Genomic DNA, 19889 nt, shown 5'->3' on the forward strand with positions numbered 1-19889 from the left:
AAGTAAGTATCAGTTGAATATTGGGATAGATGTAAGCGACTCATCCCCTCCCCCAAAACTGCTGCCCTTATAGCAAAATTTGAAACCTTTATTATTATTATTATTATTATTGTTCAGTAGTTTTATTTTTATAACGTGCTTTCACTTCACTACCGAGCACAGCTCTGTGCGCCTTGGGTATGTGCTGTGGTTTGCTGTGGTGCTCTTATGTTTACTGTATTGAAAGTGTTTTGCGTAGAATGTGTGCAGTACCCAGTAGTGCAATTTTCTGTATGTTATATATATTTGTAAGTCCTGGTATTTTTGTTATGTATTTGTCTGAATATTTTTTTATTATACCTAAGGCACCTACTATGATAGGAATTGTTTCTGTTTTTAGATTCCACATTCGAGTTATCTCTATTTCCAGGTCTTTGTATTTTGAAAGTTTTTCCATTTCTTTTAGAGAAACGTTGTCATCTGCTGGTACTGATACATCAATTAGAAAGCATTTTTTTTCTTCATGATCTTTGACAACTATATCTGGTCTATTTGCCTTAATTTCTCTATCTGTGTGTATTGGCATATCCCAGAGTATGGTTGCTTTCTCGTTTTCTGTGACCTTTTCTGGCCTGTGTTTATACCATCTTTTTTCTGTTGTTATTCCATAGTGTTGGCATAGCTTCCAGTGTATATAGGTCCCAGCTCTGTCGTGTCTGTGAATATATTCCTTCTTAGCCAGGACTGGGCAGCCAGAGATAATATGATTTATTGTTCCTTGTCGATCTCCACATATTCTACAGTTACTTGTTATATTTATTTTCATTATGTGTTTTTGGTAATTTCTAGTGGGGAGGCTCTGGTCTTGTGCAGCAATTAAAAATCCTTCAGTCTCTGCTTTGAGTCCTGAGCTTCTCAGCCATTGCTGGGATTTTTCTCTGTCTATTTCTTTCGCATTTAGTTTAGCCCAGTATTTACCATGTAGGGGCTTTTCTTGCCATTGTTTTATCATGGTCCGTTGCTGTTCTAGTTTTAGTTTGGATTATTATTATTATTATTATTATTATTATTATTATTATTATTATTATTATCATTCAGTAGTCTTATTTTTATCATGTGCTTTCACTGCACTACCAAGTGCAGCACTGTGTGCCTTGGGTATGTGCTGTAGTTTGTTGTGATGCTCTTATTTTTACTGTATTGAAAGTGTTTTATGTTGGATGTGTGCAGTGCCTAATAGTACCATTTTCTGTATGTTATATATATTCGTAAGTCCTGGTGTTTTTGTTATCTATTTGTCTGAATATTTTTTTATTATACCTAATGCACTTACTATGATAGCAATTGTGTCTGTTTTTAGGCTCCACATACAAGTTACCTCTATTTCCAGATCTTTGTATTTTGAAAGTTTCTTTATTTCTTTTAGAAAAACATTATCTGTCGGTATTGAGACATTAATTAGAAAGCATTTATTTTCTTGATGATCTCTGACAACTATTATATCTGGCCTATTAGCCTTAATTTCTCTATGTGTATTGGCATATCCCAGAGTATGCTTCTTCTTATTATTATCATTATTATTATTATTATTATTATTATTATTATTATTATTAGTAGTAGTAGTAGTAGTAGTAGTAGTAGTAGTAGTAGTAGTATTTCATATATGCTCAACAGGTTAGACTGTTGGATAAGAAAATTTCCTAACATCAGGCTACATGTAACATTATGTGTCAAGAACCCTTCTCAGTACCCTAGTTGTCCCTAATAACACTATTTTCTGGAGCTATACTAAACTGGGTTTTCTGCCTATTTCCTCTATCCATCTGTTCAGATCTTTAGGATTATTATCATTATTATTGTGCCGGTGAGCTGACAATCATTAGCATGTTGGGCGAAATGCTTAGGACCTCAGACGGATAATACTTTCCTTAAGATGTGTGCTGTGCCCAATAAGGCTGCTTTTTGCAAGACATCAATCTTGCATGGGATTTCCAGTTGCCTGAAGAAGTTTCGAAGTTTCAATGAGATTGAGCCCAGTGCTCCGATCATCATCATCATCATCACCATCACCATCACCATCACCATTATTATCATCATCATCATCAAAAACAAACAGTATTTGAGGAATATTTTGCAACAAATTCTAACATCAACTGACTATATTGAAGTAGGATTCTCCATTGCTCAGCACTGTTTTATTGTTAGTATATCAATCACTACTAATATATAATATCTGTTTTCATAATTTTTATAAAAATCATTTTCAGTGTTGTTTTAGCGTGTGTAGCAAGCAACTTGCCTTGAATGTCTGTTGCATTATTCATATAAAAATGTTCCTGCACAGAATATGTGCAGTGCATTTTTTTTTGTTATATTTTATTTTATTTATTTATATTTATGTATTTACTTATTTACTTTTGGCTTATTTATATCATACGACTGAGTAATCCTCCTCCTCCTCCTCGTCATCGTCGTTGTTGTTTAACATCCACTTTCCCATACTTACATGGTTCAAACAGATTTTTCAGACAGATTTTCTACAGCTGGATGCCCTTCATGTCACCAACCCTCACCTGTTTCCAGGCAAGGTAATATTTTTCCATACCTTGACATTGAATATTGGCAACAAAGGACACCACTTGTATGATGGTGACAATTATTAACAACAATCATATGATGTCAAGGTAAGGAGACAGTAACACACACACACACACACACACACACACACATATGCCACAGAACCTCCCAAAACCAGACAACACAATCTAAGCATTATCCAAGCCTAATTAGGTTACCTACTTAGAAAATAAAACAATACTATTGCTATTGTATATAAAGTACTAATATGTAATTTTGTTTATCATAATGGTGTGTTGTCTGTTATGAAATTTATAATAAATACTACTACTACTACTACTACTACTACTACTACTACCACCACCACCACCACCACCACCACCACCACTACTACCACTTCTATAATGTTCCACCATGATTTGAAATCAGATTACTGGATTGAGAGTCTGGAGTAATAACCATTATAGCATAAAATCTTCCCAACAATGAACAAAATGATGATGATGACGATGATGATGTCGATTGTTGATGCTGATTATGAGAATGACGACAATCATGATCAGAGTAATGATGATGATGATGCTGAAGATGATGATGATGATAAAGAAGAAGAAGAAGATGATGATGATGATGATGAGGTGGTGGTAGATAACACCAATTTAGAAGATACTCACATCAGCAGCTATGAACACACTAGCTACAGATGACAATGCTTCACGGGGCCAAGGAAAATACCAATCAATGTTGGCATTGTTCACAATACCTTTATAAAAACAATAACAATGATAAAAGATTATTAATACACAAATTAACAAGGAGATTTATACATTCAAGTACAACATAGAATTGATCACTAATTTTCCCTTCATAATATCTTTTTATTTTAAATAAGTATACATACATACACTTGGTTACTTGTACACATACACGCACACCCAGGCCAATGCATTTGCACACATACATACACACATCAATACGCACCCAGATATACATACCAGTACATGTAATGCACATCACTCCACATAATATACGCAGTGGGTCACTTACACACATACACACACACAGATCCACATATTTTTCAGCTTGCCCACACATACATACTCACACATTCACCCCCATTGATACATACACACTCACACTCACTATTCTCATGTACACATGTATGCGCAAGAGCAAATTTGTTTGTCTGGGTCATTGTCATTATCTCCCTTTCATTCAACCTCTTTCTTCTGGCAATTTCATCATGTTGAACCATTAATCCCTACACATTTTTTCTCTCCATTTTTTTCAATCACCTTTTTTTACTCTTAATCCTGTTAGGGTATGAGATGTGAGGGGGAAAACCTTAATGAGTGATGAGAATGGAGGTGGGGCAGAGCTCTGCACATTTACTAAGGTGGTTTTAGGATATCAATTCTGTTGTCCTGGACAGGTCTTCTCAAACACAGCAAGGTGCCAGATATTTCAGTCCTTTGTTATCACCTCCATCTTGAGATCAACCTTCAATACTTTGTCTCATGTCTTCCTGGGTCTCCCTCTTCCACAAGTTCCATCCACTTTAAGTGACTGGCACTTCTTTATGCAACTGTCCTCATCCATATGCATCACACCAGTGCCATCTTCTCTCTTGCACACTGCATCTAATTTCTCTTATGCCCAACTTTTCTCTCACTATACTAGCACTTGGTCATATATGTACACTAAAATTGCATATTCAATGGAGCATACTAGCTTCATTCCTGTTTAGTCTGAATATATCGTCCACAAAATACATTACTTGCCAATTCTTAACCATACCATCTCCCAAATCTTTCAAAACATGATATACTAATTGTAAGGCATCTAAATTCCTCAGCCTGCAAAATATATTTAAAGTATATTGTACTCTTCTATCAGTCAGTTTTAGAAACATAACATTCAGTTTACCTACCATATTCCAAATACTTGAAAACATTTCAATACCTAAACATATCATTTATTTAAAATCTCCCCTGAGCCCATCAAACATGATAACAAATCAGTTCTAAAAACAATTAAATATTTCAAAACTCCATATAATTACCAGGAAAATTTCTACAGCGTGTTCTCAAAGTGTCTCCTATTGGGGACATTGACATTACAATGTGTAGGTTATCAGAACATTTGCTGATAAAAAATTGCCATATAGATTCTCGTGCTGGGGAGAGTCCTAAAGCCACTGCTTCAGCACGGGCCTGAAACAACAGAACAATAATTAATATATATATATATATATATATATATATATATATATATATATATATATATATATATATATATATATATAAAATATATAGTTTTAGGGAAAATAACCAATTTTCAAGAACTCATCGATGAAAATCCACTATCACATATAGAAAAATTAATAATTAAAAGCACAATAAATGAGTATAATATAAAGTAAAGTAAATATCATAAGATAAATATAATAAAAAGATTACACGTGTTTCATAACCAATTTTCAAATAGAAAAGAAATTTAAATCGATTAAAATCAATTGAAATTATCGAAAATAAATTCTATTCAAAAATATAGCTACTCGTCAGATCGTAAGTAGAACAATAATTAGACATATATGTCAACCAACAATAAGTACCAAATGAATTAATATGAAATACTTATTATATAAAGATAGAAAAATTATTAAAAACATATCATAATATCAAAATAATAACCATGAAAATTGGTTATTCTTGAAAATTGGTTATTTTCCCTAAAACTATATATTTTATATATACTTTATCTATAAGGCTCAATTCAATTTTAATTTTTTATAAATTGATTTTAATTGAGTTTTTTACCTGTAATTTTGGATTTTGTCCCTAAAATTATATATATATATATATATATATATAAGGAAATTAAATGCTTGTATAGAAACATATTAACTGATTAAATGATTGTATAGAAATATAACTGATTAAATAATAACTGATTAAATGGTTTAGTCAAATATAAAAATCAAGCTCTACTGCAAGTTAGATTGCTTCAGCCAATACAACTAAAAACTAGGTCTTTATCATACATTACAGTGAAATTGTTCATAGAATTAGTAAAAAAAATTAGCATCATCATAATCATTCTTATTGTCATCATTGTCACCATTGATGTTACCATTTTTAGCATCTACTTTGCTAATGAATATCCATTGATCAGGTCCATAACACAATATCTCTTTGATTCATAGCAATGGCATCTGTGAAGTCCACTATTCTAAGAACTAACCTAATTTTTATCCAAGTTTATCTTAGCAGCAATGAATATCTATTTTTTTTTAACCTAGCATAAGTCATATCTTTTTGAACAACTGTTTCTTTGGGGGGGGGGGCCTAAGAATGGAAGGTGAGATTTTCAAAAAACGATATCTTGCAAGTTATAACATTCATGCCTTTCTTGAGAGTAAAAGCAATTGGTGTTAAAACCATTCAAATTGGGAATCAAAAAACCTTATTGTAGACACAAAGTACATGCCACCACACTGTAGCAACCAGCATTCTATAACAAACAACAACAAACATCATCATCATCATTTAAAGTCCATTTCCCATGCTGGCATGGGTAGGCAAGACCTGGTCGGCTGAAGTGCTGGCTGGGTTCCATGACTGTTTTTGGCATGGTTTCTTCAGTTGGATGCGCTCCCTAATGCCAACCACTTTACAGAGTGTACTGGATGCTTTTATGTGGTACTGACATGGGTGCTTTTTACATGGCACTGGCACTTACAGGCTCACAAGATTAGGAATGCTTAGCTGAAGAGGAATACAAGGGACATGCCTGTATGCAAGGACGACAAGAAAGACAGAGGCATATCCTGTGTAAAAGAGTGCTGAGAAAAAACAATAACAATGAAGAGGGAAATAATTAAGACAAAAATCAAACTTGAATTAAGATAAAAGTTGTGGTCTAGTAGACTTACTCAAACTTAGAGACATTGGAAACACAGCACAAAATTTACAGTAGAATATTTTAGTGAACTCCATCAGTACAAAAATATAGTATCTTATTTGTTCTCTCCTTATATTATATAAACAACAATTATGGTAACATATCAAAGAAAATTTTTATTCAAGAATTACTTGATTTAAAAAAAAATGTCTGCCTTGTTTTTTATTCATACCTGTGATATAATTGCATCTTTCTCTTCATCTGTATACAAAGCCGGTACCATGCCAGTTGTTAACATATTGTTTACCAATTCCAAGAATGCTGTAGAAAGAGACAAGCACTTACCAGTCATTATAATTGTATTGGAATATGCAATTATTTCATGATTTCAATAAATAAATAGCCCAAGAGAATCAGTTAAGAAGGTTTCACACATCCAAATTAATAAACAAAAGTTTCAGCACTTCATAAATCACCATCAGTGTCGCATATAGACATGAAATCGCTGACTTGATATGACAATATGACTATTAGGTTAAACATTTCGAGTTTAAATCTATTATAGGTATTTCTTTGAATATTTGGACAGTACAATTAATTTTATGTGCCTCAATTTACTTAGCAGATCACTGGAAATATAGCCTGAGGTAGATTAGATTTGTTCTGCTCAGCTACTTGCCAAAAAAATGTAAAAACGGAGTTAAGAATCAGCTTACAAAAGTTACATTGGTATTACAATTTTATAGATTTTATTTTTTTAAACTTTAGTGAAGTATTGTGACCCAAGTAATACCTAACTAACAATATTCTAATTAAGCTAGCAGAAAATGTCATAAATTACATGTCATAATTAATTGCCTTTCAACCCTGAAATGATTGGAAAGGGTTGCATGAATGTGTATGCCAAACAGGGAAAAAGCAAAAACAAATCTTTTAAAGGTAAATTTTAAACTTATTTTCGCTTTAAATGAGTACAAAATCTATAATAATTGTTAGTCTTTTGCACAATAAAATTTACAATCTCCTTATCAAAAATACCATGATATATACACTTTCTTTTGATAATGGTCATATACATGTAAAATTTTTGAAACATCAATTGATAATATCTGTTGTTCTCTAATAATACATCAACTTATGATTCTACCATTTAAGGGTTAACTGATGAATATTTCTTTAGTAGTGGTACTGAACTAGAATCTTCACATGGATATGGACATGATCAATAAAGTTAAACATCTACTCAGTGATAATGGATATCTCTGAAAAGTAAAAGTTAAGTAATTTACTTTATTTACTGCACTAATCTAAAAGAAGAAATTGATACACTACTATCATCCCGTATATACAAGCAGAGAAAACCATTTTTTTTTTGTTTTATATTTTGTCTTACATTATATTTTACATTCATGCTTGTATGGATGAAATGGTTTATTTGTTGGAGCAATTGTTTTACAGTTAAATGCTATTTCTTACAGCTCACCATTCAGTCTTGCACAGACCAACTGGAGCAGAATTGGGTGCATTTTGGGGGAGCAAACATATTGACAGTAGTAAGATCTAAACTTATGACTTTATGATCTGCAGTTCTATACCTTAGCCCATAATGGGTCAGCACCCTACAAAAAAGGAGTGAATAAATATCTTATGATGGTTTCAAAATTTTTAAACTTGTTAAATACCATGGTGAAGAAAAAAGAATTATATGGATGCAAACTCAATTTTATCTTAAGAAGCAGAAGATATCAAAAGAATTTCACTATCATCTTTTAAGGTTGGCTGGTATTTTTCAGTTTGAGAACTACTGCTTCAAACTCAAGACATTGCTCATCTTTAATGACACTGAATATAATGATAGCAATGACAATAAATACTGCATATTTTTAGACTTAAATTATAGGACTGAATGCCAACAATAAATACCAGATCGTCAAAGTCAAAACAGTGATCATACAGCAAAACATATCCAATACCAAAATGCCAAACTCTTATACATCATCATACTCTAAGCGATGAACCTATGAATTGCTTCTAAATCAGGTTATTGGTTTCCTTAATGCAAACAGAAATTGATTACAGCTACCCAACAGAAATAACACCAACAACTTTAAGGAACATAAAAAAAAATAATTAATCTTATTGAGAAGAAATATTAATATTAATAGTTTGCTAATGTTCTATGTTCCAGAAATATATTTGAAATATTTTTGAGGCGAAGAAAGACTGAGAAATGCTTCTAAATTTAATAAAATTGGAAACAAGAAAGTTAAGTCCATGACTGCCTCTCACATTCAATAATATCTGTATCTGATACTTACCTTCTTCAGCAACATCTTGATCAGCAAAAAGGAATACCATCTTCTGATTTTCCATACCTAATTTGTTGTACAAGAGTTTCAAATCTTCTCGGAAGCTAGTCTCATTGTATCCACGAGAGAGTGTTATCTTAAAGATTTGGCACTCAGCAGCAAAACTAGCAAGGCGACACAGACTCTGCTTACCACTGCCTCCAACACCAACCAACAGACCGTGGCCTTGATCCATGCGAAGTATGCGGTGGATTCGAGTCAAATGTTCTAAAGCATCATTAAATAGAACTAAGTTCATTGGGATAAGTCTCTCATTGTATTCTTCCAATAACTGAAAATTGAAAAGAAAGAACTTGAAATAATATAACAACTATATGTTTAATTGTGATAAGCCACCAGACATAGGTTTTTGTTTCAAACATCAACTGGCTCTAAGGCATGACAATAAACTTCTTGTTTCCTGTCTGGAAAGTAGGTGGTAACCTCTGTTCAAATCTAAGAGATTAGCTTTATAAAGTATATCCTGGTAATTCTCACAACTCAGCTCAATGTCTGAATTTGCAAAACCATTCAAACAAAAGTTTACTTTAAAAAAAAAAAACTTTAAAGTGTTTTAGAGAATAGTTCAAACAAAATAATTTTTTTATTATTGATGATTGAACAAATTAACTTCATCTTTGAGCTCACATTTACACCACAATTTAATTATTATAGACTCTAGGACAATCTGAACTAACCTGGAATCTATATTGAACTTGTAACCTTCTGCTTTCTATTTCTATTAACACTATTTTATGAATCTATGCAGTCCTATCACCACCTTTTCCCAGTTCCCCAATTTCTTTCACCCACCTTTTTTCTCACAATCACTCTACTTTTACTCACCTGCTTCTATCCCCTGCCTCTCTTCCATCCCATAAAGCATATCTGTCTGCTTTCTCTTTCTGTTCTAAGTCTTTTTCTCCTGTTATTTTTACAGTAGCTAGATTTCTCACATGATATCATTCATTGTCCAGGTCAAAAGACCATTCATTGTTATCTCCCTGTTTATGTTTTGTACTTTCTGTGAAAAATTTGATATGAAATATTAACTTCCTTTTAATCAATGTTTGCATGCACTTCTCTATCTTTGCAACTTTAATGAGCAGTGGGCACTGACAGACTAAACAATATTGTCTTAGGTGCTGAAACTGTTATGATTAGTAATTGACAACTGATGAAAAGATCCTACTTGTGCATGTCCAACTGTAATGTGTTTTAATTTTTTTCTATAAATTTCCTTTTCCATCTATACCACTTTTTACTATATATTATTACAATAAATGGAGAAGGTACTAATTAAAAAAAAAGCATAATTGAAAACTCAATAAAAGTTAATAGTTCCATCATTCTTTACTACTGTATTAACACATCACAGAAATGCAGCAAAGGAAGAAAATAGCACAATATTTTTTATACTTCTGGATCTTTCTTATTGATAACACCAAATTATAATTTATTTTATCTGTTCATAAATGTTAACTGAGGAATAGATTATGTAGTCACCACTTTCATCCCTCAGAATATTTTCTGAGAATAGAAATTAGATTTTACCTCTTGAAACAAATCTTTGCAGGCTTCCAGATCTTGAATATCCTCATAGAATCCTATACCATCCATTGCATTAGCATAGTCACCAAATAGAATTGGATCTCTCATTACATAGTCATGATATTTTTTATAATCCACGTTAATAAGTTGTCGTATATGTTCCTAAAAATAGAAGTTTAAAAATTTTACTGACTCTAAAACAAAGAAATTAAGGGAGAAATATAGAACTTATATTATGCATCTACAGCACTATCAAAATTATTGCCACATTATTAGTCAATAGAGGTAGTAGGTGATATACCTAAAAACATGTAAAAGTTCTTAATGAATTGAAGTTTTCCCTTTAATTGGAAAAAGGAAACAAAGTTATCATCATCATCATCTTTTTGACTGGAGACTGGAAAGCCAAGAGGTCACAGCAGGCTCCAATCCGATCTGGCAATGTTTCTACAGCTGGAAACTCTTCCTAATGTCAACCACTCCAAGACTGTAGTGGGTACTTTTCCCGTTCCACCGGCATGGGAGCCAGTCAGGTGACACTGGCATCGGCCATGTTTGGATGGTGCTTTTTACATGCCACCAGCGCATGAGCCAATTGGGGCAGGGGTGACTGGCATCGAACATGTTCGGATGTTGCTTTTTACATGCCACTAGCACGGGGATCCAGTAGGGTAGCTCTGGCATTGGTGATGTTCAGCTGGTGCTTTTTACGTGCCACTGGCACAGGAGCCAGTTGGGGCTGGCATTGACCACATTTGGATGGTGCTTTTTACGTACCACTGGCATGGGGAGGAAGTCAGGCAGTTCTGGCAGTGATCCATGCATGAATGAATGGTGCTTATTGTGTGTCACTAGCACTGGTAATGGCTACAACTACAATTTCCATTTGATTGTGATTTACTTGACTTGATTTACTTGATTTGATTTTGATTTACTTGACTCAATAGGTCTCCTCAAGCATGAAATGTCGCCCGACAATTCAAAAGTACTTTTTAAATGGGCTGGTTATGTGACACTGTTGTAGGCTATGGCTGTGATCTCACTTTCCTTGTCTAGTCTTTTCAATCACAGCATATCTCCAGAGGTCTCGGTCTTTTGTCATTGCCTATGTGAGGCTCAACGTTCGAAGGTCATGCTTCACCACCTCATCCCATGTCTTCCAGGATCTCCTTCTTCCACAAGCTCCTTCCACTGTTAAGGAGTAACACTTCTTCACACAGCTCTCATCTATATGTAGCACATGACCATACCAGTGCAGTCATCTCTCTTGCACACTACATCTGATGCTTCTTATGTCCAACATTTCTTTCAGGGCACTTACATGCTGTCATGTGTGCACACTGACATTACACATCCAGTGAATCATGCTAGCTTCATTTCTTTCGAGCCTACGCATGTCTTCAGCAGTCATGGCCCATGTTTCACTGCTGTGTAGCATGGCAGTTCACACACATGCATCATACAATCTACCTTTCACTCTGAGCGAGAGGCCCTTTGTCACCAGCAGGGGTAGGAGCTTTCTGAACTTTGCCCAGGTTATTCTTATTCTAGTGGTAACACTCTCTGAACATCCACCCCCACTACAGACTTGGTCACTTAGGTAGTAGAAGCTATCAAGTACTTCTAGTTTTTCCCCCTGGCATGTGATGGAATCAGTTTTCTGAGCATCTGTGGTGTTTATTGCCCCTGTACATCTGCTGCACACAAAAGCTATCTTCTCGGTTAAGCTTCCTTTGATGTTGCTGCACCTCTTATGCGTCCATAGCTTACACTGGGTACATTTTATCGAATTTCTACCTACACCTTTTCTACAGATCGAACAGGGCCACCTACCTGAAGGGGTTTGTAATGTGTTCGCCTTCCTACTTACTAGGACTTTGGTTTTTGCAACATTGACTCTAAGGCCCTTCGATTCTAGTCTCTGCTTCCACTTCTGAAATTTCTTCTCTAATTCTGGTAGTGATTCCACTATGAGAGCAAGGTCATCAGCATAGAAGAGCTCCCAAGGGAAGCCCATCTTGAATTCTGCTGTTATTGCCTGGAGGACTATGATGAATAAGAGGGGGTTGAGGGTTGATCCTTGGTGAACTCCTACTTCAACCCGGAATTCTTCGCTATACTCATTGCCGACTCTTACCTTACTAATGGCATCCCTGTACAAGGCCTGTAAGCTCTTATTAACCACTCATCAATCCCCAGTTTCCACATCACCCACCAGATAAGAGATTGGGGGACCCTGTCAAAGGCTTTCTCCAAGTCAACAAGAGCCAAGTATAGGGGTTTATCTCTGCAGTTGCCATACCAGGAATATAACATTAGTGGTGCTTCTACCTGGCACAAAACCGAACTGCATCTCATCTAAGTAGACTCTCTCCTTATATAGTTGGGCTTGGGCTATGACCCTCTCTGTGACCTTCATCACCTGATCCAGAAATTTGATACCCCCGTAGTTATTTCTATCTAAAGCATCACCTTTACCCTTGTAGCAGTTGACTATAGCACTGCTTCGTCAGTCATTGGGTATGACTCCTTCATAAACTACCTGGTTTACAATATGGGTGACTAGGCCATGACCCACACCACCAGATATTTTAAGCATCTCAGCAGTGATTCCTGATGGGCCAGGGGCTTTTCCTGACTTCATATCCTTAATTGCTTTATCTACCAGGGTGCTGTCTACTCGGCTAGCTGGTCCCTCTACTGGGCCAACATTTGGCAGGCTTTTTCCTCCCATTTATTCTCCACATTCAGCAGCCTTTCATAATGGCTTCTCCAAGCCTCTTTCTTTTCAGAATCATTAAAAGCAAGTGCACCATCTTCCATGCGGATACATTTCTCTCCTGTGATGTCACAATTTTCTCTCACATACTGTCTTGCAATCTGAAATTCTTCAGTTCATTGGTCCTCATGTCGCTGAACATTGGCAAACTTCTTTTCTGTTTCTCCCTTGGCTATATATACCTCTCACCCAGCCTCCCTTCTGGCTATCTGGTACATTTCCCTGCTACCACCACTCTTCCAGGCTTTCCAGGCCTGTTTCTTTGCTCTTATAGCCTTGTCTGCAGTATTATTCCACTACCACATTACTCTAGGTCTGGAAGGGACTTTGCACCAGCCGCAGATTTGGTGTGGCATTCAGTCAGCTGTTGCATAGGAATTTCCAGTTACCCTCTATGTCTGAAGTCTGTAGCTCCTCCTCCCTCTCATCAAATTTCTCAGTGAGGATGTCCCTAAATCTCTGACCATGTGAAGGGTTCTTTAGCTTCCAAATCCTTCTTTTCTGGATTGGTCTGCTTCTTGGCATCCTTCTGGCCTCGAGTCTAAAGTCACTAATAACTAGTCTATACTGGGAGTACATTCTAAAATCAATCTGGCTAGTAGAGTCGCTTGATTGATAGGTTATCAGGTGGCTGTCTGGCTTCCTGAAGTTAGTGTTGCAGACTAATAGGTTGCATGCATCACAGAGCTTCAGTAGCCTAGTTCCTTCTTCATTTCAGGAACCAATTCCATGGCCCCCATGAACACCATGGAAGATACCAGATTGCCGTCCGACATGCTCATTAAAATCTCCAGCTGCAAAGATGAGGTCATTGCCACTCGTCTTTGAGGTGGCCTGTAGAAAGTATCATAAAAGTGGTCCTTCTGATCATTTGGTCAGCCTGCTTGTGGGACATAGACAGAGATAATTGTAGCTATACTATTCTGCAGGACTAGCCTGAGCTTAAGCACTTTATCGCATACCCTGACTACCTCTTTGACCTTATCCACCCATTTCTCTGCAAAGAGTATGCCTACACCCCCTACTCCATCACTTACCTTCCCAGAAGATTTTATACCTATACCCATGCTAGCATGGAAAGCGGACGTTAAACGATGATGATGATGATGATGATGTGCCTTGAGTGTGAGGACCATGACTGAAGCTCCTCTCCACCTTACCTTTTGTATGCAGCATACATCAACATGTCTCTGTTCAAGCATCTCTACAATCTCACTAGACTTACCTTTCAGTGTGCCTACATTGACAGTGCCAACTCTTAAAACAGAAAGGAATGTGGCAGGAGACATGGGGAGAGGAGATGTTATTCAGTGCCTGAAAAGAAGGTTTTCATGTTTGTTTGATCAACATGCTACACCTGTTCTCACTTTCAACCTGTCATCATTCAAACATTCAAGCATGTTAAGATTGTTGTCCCTATTGGGGGTAGGAGTAGGTGTTAGCATCGCTGTAAGTAAAAGCACTATGGACATCATAAAAGCGTAAATTTTAGCATTCTTGGAGTTGCAGATATAAGTAAATCAATAAAGATAGATAAAGGAGGAGGAGGAGGAGGAGGAGGAGGAGGAGAAGAAGAAGAAGAAGAAGAAGAAGAAGAAGAAGAAGAAGAAGAAGAAGAAGAAGAAGAAGAAGAAGAAGAAGAAGAAGAAGAAGAAGAAGAAGAAGAAGAAGAAGATGCCAATGTTAGATTAAGTTGGTGGACAGCTAAACTAGTTGCATTTGTCCCAGGAGAGAGAGAGAGAGGAAATTGCAGGTATGATAGGGGATACCACCAGTGAGGGAGGGGGTTTCCAGTGAGAGAAGAGAGGAACAAGCATGCCCATTAGAACGAACACGTACACATCACACCCATTAGAATGAGCATGCACACATCCACACACATACAAGAAAAGCATGCACACACAAGAACAAAGCACGCACACACACACAGAACAAGCATGCATGTATAGCCCATTAGCTCTCCCTTTCTCTTCGATACATCCATGAAAATTACAGAGTAGTTCGTTGATAAATTTCGAGTCAAGATGAAAGATAGCCAATTAAGTAGGTGGACAGCTAAACTAGTTGTATTTGTCCCAGGAGAGGGAGAGAGAGAGAAGATTGCAGGATTGATAGAGGACACCACCAGTGAGGGAAGGGTTTCTGATGAGAGAAGAGAGATATCCGGTAATGGTGGTGGGGGAAGAGAGAGATATCTGGTGTTGGTGGAGAGAGGAGAGAGAGAGAGAGAGAGAGAGAGAGAGAGAGAGAGAGAGAGAGAGAGAGAGAGAGAGAGAGAGAGAGAGAGAGAGAGAGAGAGAGATCTGGTATTGGTGGTGGGGGTGGGAATGGGTGAGTGCACAGCAAACAAACAAGGGTTAATTTAGAAAGACGGTACAAAAATATGTAGCCAAGAAGAAGGGATTCCATTTAGAAGATTACATGAAAAATTAAGGAGGAACGAAGGCTGAGAGAGGGAGAGAGATTTAGGAAGTTATATATTGAAGGATCAATTTAAATAATTAGCTTACAAACGTAGATATTAGTAAATAAATAATACACAAATAAATAAATAAATAAACATAAATAATAATACATATTAAAAGTGTTAATGGTGAACAGATGAATGAAAAGATCGAAAGACAATCGAACATCTTAGCTTTAGCAATGCATAACTGGATGTCCAAGAACAATTTGAGTTGAGATTGCATGAAAAACAGGGAGGAAATTATGTGGGTAAGTGTTTTATAGATATGACTCTCAAAGGAAAGAAATAATTTCACATTAAAAACTTATTTCCCAAGAAATTAAATTTTTTTTTTTCATAGAGAAAATCTGTTTTTTTTTTTTTTGTTATCAAGGTAACACTTACAAACATGCTTCAGATACATTAGATCTCATCAGTGAAGGATTGTCTTCTCAAGTTTACTTTGATCAGTCAACAATATTTTTACAAATGGAGAAAGAATTATGAAAATTTGTTCAGTTAACTACTTTGTTAACTAGGTAAAGAATAGTGTTACGTTATTATTTAAACAGTATCACATTATTTGTCAATTATTGCTTTGCCAGCCACAAGAGAAGTATCATGGATTTAGTCTGTTATTGGTCTTTGCTTTTATACTGTCATCCAATACAAGTGAGGTGTTAAGACTGGCCAACCTAACAGCTGTGTCAAGTGCAAGATGGTATCAAAAAGTTCCTGGACTAGTTTTGTAGCACACCAACAGATGGCAGCAAACAGTTGTATGCACAACGAGAGCTAGTAGTGATCCTCAGGCAGTGTGCTGAGTGATATGGCTGTGATTACTTCGCAAGTTGTGAAATTTGTGCTTTTGTGATCATGAGTATGCTGTAGTCTGTGATTTTGTCATAGACAGGAACAAAGGGCCAATATGAAATTTTACATTAAACTTGGGAAGTCTGCTACAGAGACATTGAGCATGCTTTGGCAAGCTGACAGTGATGAAGCATTGAGGTCATACACAATGTTTCAACTAGCATGGGAGCTTCAAAAGCGGAGAATGTCCCTGGAAGACGAGTGATCTGGAAGACCTGCCATGAGCATCACACCTGGAAATGTGGTGTTGTACATTGGGAATTTGTCCCCCAGAGCCAGACTGTCAACTGAGAGTTCTACTTTGACATTTTGAAGCATTTCAAAGAGGATACTCACCGAAAGCAACTGGATCTGTGGAGTGTGAAGAATTGGATTCTTCACAACAACAATGCATCCTGTCACCAACCTCTCCTCACTCATGAGTTTCTCACCAAAAACAACATGGTATTGCTTCCGCACCCACTCTGTTCACCAGATTTAGTTGCTGTGGACTTCCATATCCTCCCCAAGATGAAAATGTAGCTCAAAAGTCACTGTTTTAACATCGTTGTCAAGATCCAGAGCAAATCACAGAAGGTCCTCAACTCACTTACAGAAAATGACTTTCAGGACAGATTCCAAAAAACGGCAAGAATGCTGGAACCAGTGTATTGCTGCACAAGGTGACTATTTCAAAGGAGATTATGTTAAAACATAGGTAAATAAGTTAATTTTTATTAAACATGACTAGTCCAAGAACCTTTTGATACCACAAAGTAGAAAAAGGCTTTAAAAAATTTTAGTTGTAGTCACTAATGGACATATTCCAGCTTCTGAACTACAAGCACTCTGTTCCACTATCAGATACACTCCAGCTTCTGGTCCACAAGCATGCTGTCTTCTCTCTCTGTTTTCCCTATCACTTTTTAATAGTCTCTATTCTTCAGAGCTGGCTGGTCTTATACCTCAACTACTCAGACACTCACAACCCACTTGTCTTTCTACCTCTTATTACTTTTGATATATTCATCCCATTGGCCTCACACTAACCATTTATTACCAGAATACTGTCCCTTTAGAATGCTCTCCCTCCCAGTTTATGTCTTTTTTGTAATAGCTTATGTGGAACATTAATGGCATTAAACTCACAGATTGCAAAAAGCTTGCTCCTTATTCCAGATTCAACAAGTTCAAAATAATATATATTTCCTCTATTTTTGTAGTTACAATAAAAATTGTGATTTTCATAAAGCTACTAGCAGTAGATCAGTAGTATCTTTCACATTTGGGGCCATATTTTAGTATTCTTTTTTTTTTTTCCTAAAACTATTGTATTCAATCTCAACATTGAAATGATTGCAAGATGACTGAAGTTAGTTTATGAAAAAGAGGAACCAAAATGACAGTGGTTAAATGGATTAATCAAAATCATTCATGAGTGACAGACAATGCTCTACATTTCACAGATAAACTTACTTGTACAAGACTTTTGTCCTTTTCATTTGTCAAACGATCAGCAAAAACTCGTAAACATTCATTTCTCCACACCCGTAGGAATTGTTGAGTTTCAGAAAAGCGTTCTGGCATTGTTCGACAAAGACCATTATAAACTCTTGACAAATCTCGTAAATTAAAAATGTAGTGAAATTTTGAAGGTGTTGGAGGTAATTCTTGGACAACAAATCTATAAAAAGAAATAAATAAATGGTACTGTACTACCAGACACTAAAAAACTTAGATAACAAATAAACATTATGGATTTAATGCATCTTTATGTTTGTACATATATAAACATATGCTATCTGAATACATCACATAAAATGCAGAAATATGGGAAAGAAGGGGCAAATTTAAGACACTAAGTCTCAAAAGAAAAAGAAAAAATAACGAACATGAGGACATAGCAAAAGCAATGTATTAATATGATGCTTGGTGAAGGAAGTGAGTTGTTGTTTTATGTTTTGAGCACAGCTCTTCATCAAAAACAGGGTAAACAGAAAAAGTCCAAAGGGAAAGAAAGAAGAAGGAAAAAATTGCCAACAGTCCATGTGCAGTTACATTTCTGAATAAATATCTATACTATATATAAAACAGAGATGTGTGTGTAATCGCTTTTCACGTGAAATCGACTTCACCAAATGCTTCCATACTTGTGATGCATGAATAATTTGACCTCGGATAAATGTTAGGCTCTTCATTTGATTTTTTTAATTAAAAATAAATAATATTGCTTTATATTTAAGATTCACTTCTTTAAAAAGGCTCCTCAATGTCAACTTCTGGTATTGACGTAATAACAGCAAAAAGCTTCACTCTCTATTTTGTGTGTGAGTGTGTGTGTTCGTGTATATGAGAGAGAGAGAGAGAGAGAGTAAATACTACATACACACCGCTCTCTCACACATACACACGCACACACACACACTCCTTGATTCACTCACACTCTGTCTCTTACAAACACACACATACATAAATGTATACAAACATATTTACAAAGACACACGTGTGTATGCGCGTGCACGTGCATGCGTGCGTGGAGGGTTCCACAATCGCCGTTTATTTCAATTACTCTTGTGAGGATATTCACGTAAATCATTTTTTTCATTTAATCCCCATTTTAATTTTCGTAAAAGTTTCCAAGTACCAATGAGGCTTTTTGGCACATCTTCAATTTTCCCCATTCATGAGAGGCGCCCAGCCATCATTCATCTGAGAGTCCATCTACAGAATGTCCTCAAATTTCTATACAGCATATTTTGCCTTGTTTTCTTCAAGTATATAAGCAACAATTTCATTCCTGAGCAATGCCAGGTGCCTCTGCTAGTATATATATATATATATATATATATATATATATATATATATATATATATGTGTGTGTATGTGTATGCATCTGTACTTATATGAGTGTGTATGTGTGCATAGATGTACACTCACACATGCACACACACAAACACACGCACACACAGACACTAACGCACACACTGGTACTAAGGAGGTATATCCCCAGCACCGCCTGCATCAAGGTCACCATCACAAGCTAACTCCCATGAACAGCACCACAAATCACCAATCCCCAACACTTCTTTATGCCTGTCTACCTGCATACTCTCACCCTTTGTACATAACCACTCAAGTATGCATGCATGCATGTGCATATGCATGAGTACATGTATGCATGTGTATGTACATATGCTCATGTGCATATATACATGGAGACAAAAGTGTGCATGCATGTGTGTGTGTGTGTGTGCATATGCACGCACACATGTGTTTGTATGTGTGCATGTGTGTGAATGTATGAATGTATATCTAAGCACACATACACACTCATATAAGTACGGATGCATACACGCAGGTATATGGGCATATACATGTGCACATATATACATTTATATACTCCCACATCCACTGCCCCTTCCTACTTCCCTCCAACCACACAACTACTTACCTG

At 36.1% G+C, this 19889-nt stretch overlaps 1 protein-coding gene across 2 annotated transcripts in view; it reads right to left on the reverse strand.

Moving 5' to 3' along the window:
* The window catches only part of LOC106876022 (dynein axonemal heavy chain 10), a 183667-nt gene that overhangs the window by 72732 nt on the left and 91046 nt on the right, over positions 1-19889 (reverse strand). For both annotated transcript variants that reach the window (XM_014924396.3, XM_052968399.2), the window contains exons 44-49: positions 17912-18119; positions 10362-10520; positions 8778-9099; positions 6692-6780; positions 4619-4769; positions 3231-3319 (exon numbers count right to left, since the gene is read on the reverse strand). In XM_014924396.3, the coding sequence (XP_014779882.2) occupies positions 3231-3319; positions 4619-4769; positions 6692-6780; positions 8778-9099; positions 10362-10520; positions 17912-18119 (1018 nt within the window). The remainder of the gene's footprint in view (positions 1-3230; positions 3320-4618; positions 4770-6691; positions 6781-8777; positions 9100-10361; positions 10521-17911; positions 18120-19889) is intronic.

Source organism: Octopus bimaculoides, chromosome 1 (genome assembly GCF_046866305.1).
Source record: "Octopus bimaculoides isolate indiv1 chromosome 1, ASM4686630v1, whole genome shotgun sequence".
In the NCBI taxonomy this organism is placed as follows: Eukaryota; Metazoa; Mollusca; class Cephalopoda; order Octopoda; family Octopodidae; genus Octopus; species Octopus bimaculoides.